This window comes from Coturnix japonica, linkage group LGE22C19W28_E50C23 (assembly GCF_001577835.2).
Source record: "Coturnix japonica isolate 7356 linkage group LGE22C19W28_E50C23, Coturnix japonica 2.1, whole genome shotgun sequence".
Lineage (NCBI taxonomy): Eukaryota > Metazoa > Chordata > Aves > Galliformes > Phasianidae > Coturnix > Coturnix japonica.
Window position 1 is genome coordinate 1 of NC_029544.1, and position 3166 is coordinate 3166.

Sequence of the window (3166 nt, forward strand, 5' to 3'; positions counted from 1 at the left end):
GTTAAAAGGCGGTGATGCGGGGATGGGGTTGGCGTCACGGCTCCGTGCCCCCCCCCCAGCTGACAGAGAAGCTGCTGGACATGAGAGAACGAGAGCGGATGCGCGTGGCTGGCGCTGGAGAAACAGCTGCTGCAGCGCCGAGAAGGAGCTGGAGAGCGGCAGAAGGTGGGGCAGCAATGGGGCAGCCAATGGGGGCAGCAATGGCGGCAAGCAATGGGGCTCGGGCGGGGCAGGGGGCGTTCCAGGACCCCTTAAACCCCCCCCCCCATTAAACCCCCCCCCCCCATAAAGGAGAACCTTCGAGCACCACCAGCCCACCAGCGTTCAACACCCTGCGCCGCATCATCAAGGAGAAGGACGAGCTTTCCGCCGCCGTTACGGGGGCCTCCGCAGCCCCCCCCACCACCACCATGAGACCCCCCCCATTCACGGAGCCGCCCCCACCCCCACTGAGGACCCCCTCAGGGCCCACGTTCCCCCACCTGAGGATGAGACCCCCCCCCGCCCGCCGCCGCGCCCCCCCACCGCCACCATTGCCACCCCCTGCCCCACCACTGCCAGGTGAGGGGCTGCAATGGGGGGGGGTAGGGGGTCTCATGGGGGTGGGGGGACCCAAATGGGATCATGGGGACCCAATTGGGATCATGGGGACCCAAATGGGATCATAGGGACCCCTCAGATGGGGATTGGGAACCCTAAATGGGGATGAGGACCCCCGAATAGGGATGGGGGACCTTAAATGGGCACATGGGACCCCCAGGTGGGGATGGGGGACCCCCAAATAGGAACATGGGACCCCCAGATGGGGATGAGGACCCCCAAATGGGGACATGGGACCCCCAGATGGGGATGGAGAGCCCTAAATGGAGACTGGGACCCCCCAATGGGGACACAGGGCCCTTGGATGGGAACATGGGACCCCCAAATGGGGATGGGGGACCCCCAATGGGGATGAGGACCCCCAAATGGGGATAAGGACCCCAATGGGATAAGGACCCCCAATGGGAGATAAGGACCCCAATGGGGACATGGGACCCCCAATGGGGATAAGGACCCCCAATGGGGATAAGGACCCCAATGAGACCGGTGCCATCTCTGTTGTCCCATTGCAGGGAAGTGCCCCCCTGCTGCCCCCCCCCTGCCGGGAGCTTCGCCATCCATCGCCCTCACAGTGGGGCTGTCAGGTAGGTGGGGGGTGGGGGGGTGATGTACCCCAGGTTGTGTCCCCCCCAACCCCCATATTGGGGGTCTCTAAGCCATCCCATTAACCCCCCCAGCCATCCGGATCAAGAAACCCATCAAGACCAAATTCCGGCTCCCTGTCTTCAACTGGACGGCCCTAAAACCCAACCAGATCAATGGCACCGTGTTCAGTGAGCTGGATGATGAGCGGGTGCTGCAGGTGGGGGGGGACCCCATAAAATCCTATAGGGGTGGGAGGTGGGTTTGGGACCCCCAGACTCAATAAAAGGGGGGTGGGTGATGCTGAGCCCCTATAAAACCCCATGGGTGCTGCAGCACTGACCCTATGGATGTGGGGTGGAGGTGGGTGCAGGACCCCAAACCCAGTGTCTATGGGGTGGAGGTGGATTCAGGACCCCAAACCTGATGTCTATGGGGTGGAGGTGGGCTCAGGACCACAGTGGCTGTGGGGTAAGGATGTGCAGGACCCCAAACCCAGTGTCTATGGGGTGGAGGTAGGTTCAGGACCCCAAACCCGATGTCTATGGGATGGAGGTAGATTCAGGACCCCAGACCCGATGTCTATGGGGTGGAGGTAGATTTAGGACCCCAAACCCGATGTCTATGGGGTGGAGGTAGGTTCANGACCCCAAACCCGATGTCTATGGGGTGGAGGTAGGTTCAGGACCCCAAACCCGATGTCTATGGGGTGGAGGTGGATTCAGGCCCCCAAACCCAAAGTCTATGGGGTGGAGGTAGATTCAGGACCCCAAACCCGATGTCTATGGGGTGGGGGTGGATTCAGGACCCCAAACCCGATGTCTATGGGGTGGAGGTAGGTTCAAGACCCCAAACCCGATGTCTATGGGGTAGAGGTGGATTCAGGCCCCCAATGTCCATGGGATGGGGGCGATGCTGCCGTCTCTGAGCCCCCCAACCTCCCCCCACCCTCAGGACCTGGACCTGGATCGCTTTGAGGAGCTGTTTAAGACCAAAGCTCAGGGCCCGGCCCTGGATTTACTGTGCCCTAAAAGCAAAGGGACACAACGAGCCGCCCCCAAAGTGACGCTGCTGGAAGCCAACCGTGCCAAGAACTTGGCCATCACCCTGAGAAAGGCCGGACGCTGCCCCGAGGAGATCTGCAGGGCCATCCACACGTGGGTACTATGGGGGGTGGGGGGGGAATGGGGCTGTAAGGGGGCGGTGGGGTGGATTGGGGTGTAATGGGGATGGGTGGGAGCTGGGTGTGCAATGGGGTTGGTTGGTGCCCATTGGGTTCAATGGTGCCCATTGAGTTTTGTGGTGCCCACTGGGGTCGGTCGGTGCCCATTGGGTTCAGTGTTGCCCATTGGGATCAGTTGGTGCCCATTGAGGTCTGTGGTGCCCATTGGGATCAGTTGGTGCCCATTGAGGTCTATGGGTCCCATTGGGATCAGTTGGTGCCCATTGAGGTCTATGGTGCCCATTGGGATTGGTTGGTGCCCATTGGGGTCAGTGATGTTCATTGGGGTTGGTTGATGCCCATTGAGTTCAGTGGTGCCCATTGGGTTCAGTGGTGCCCATTGGGGTCAGTTGATGCCCATTAGGGTTTGTTGGTGCCCATTGGGTCCAATGGTGCCCATTGGGTTCAGTGTTGCCCATTGGGTTCATTGTTGCCCATTGTGTTTGCTTGGTGCCCATTGGGGTTGGTTGGTTCCCATTGGGTCCAGTGGTGCCCATTGAGTTCAGTGTTGCCCATTGGGGTTGGTTGGTGCACAGTTGGGTTCAGTAGTTCCCATTGGGGTTGGTTGGTTCCCATTGGGTTCAGTGTTGCCCATTGAGTCCAATGGTGCCCGCTCCCAGGCTGCAGCTATATGGCGTGAGTAGCAGCAGCGGCGAACCACAATGGGCACCAAGCGAAACACAATGTGGCAACAAGTGAAGCACGCAATGGGAGCAACATGTTAGGACCCAAATGCGGCAACAGATGAACAACATCTCTCTC

General features: G+C 60.3%; 1 protein-coding gene across 1 annotated transcript in view; it reads left to right on the plus strand.

Annotated features, from left to right (window-relative positions):
- Window positions 1–291: 291 nt before the first annotated feature.
- Window positions 292–3166, plus strand: part of LOC107325697 (formin-like protein 3) — a gene marked incomplete at its 5' end in the record, with an annotated part of 4814 nt that continues 1939 nt past the window's right edge. The window contains 4 exons of the mRNA XM_032441060.1: window positions 292–561; window positions 1113–1184; window positions 1278–1402; window positions 2137–2339. Coding sequence (XP_032296951.1) covers window positions 292–561; window positions 1113–1184; window positions 1278–1402; window positions 2137–2339 — 670 coding nt within the window. The remainder of the gene's footprint in view (window positions 562–1112; window positions 1185–1277; window positions 1403–2136; window positions 2340–3166) is intronic.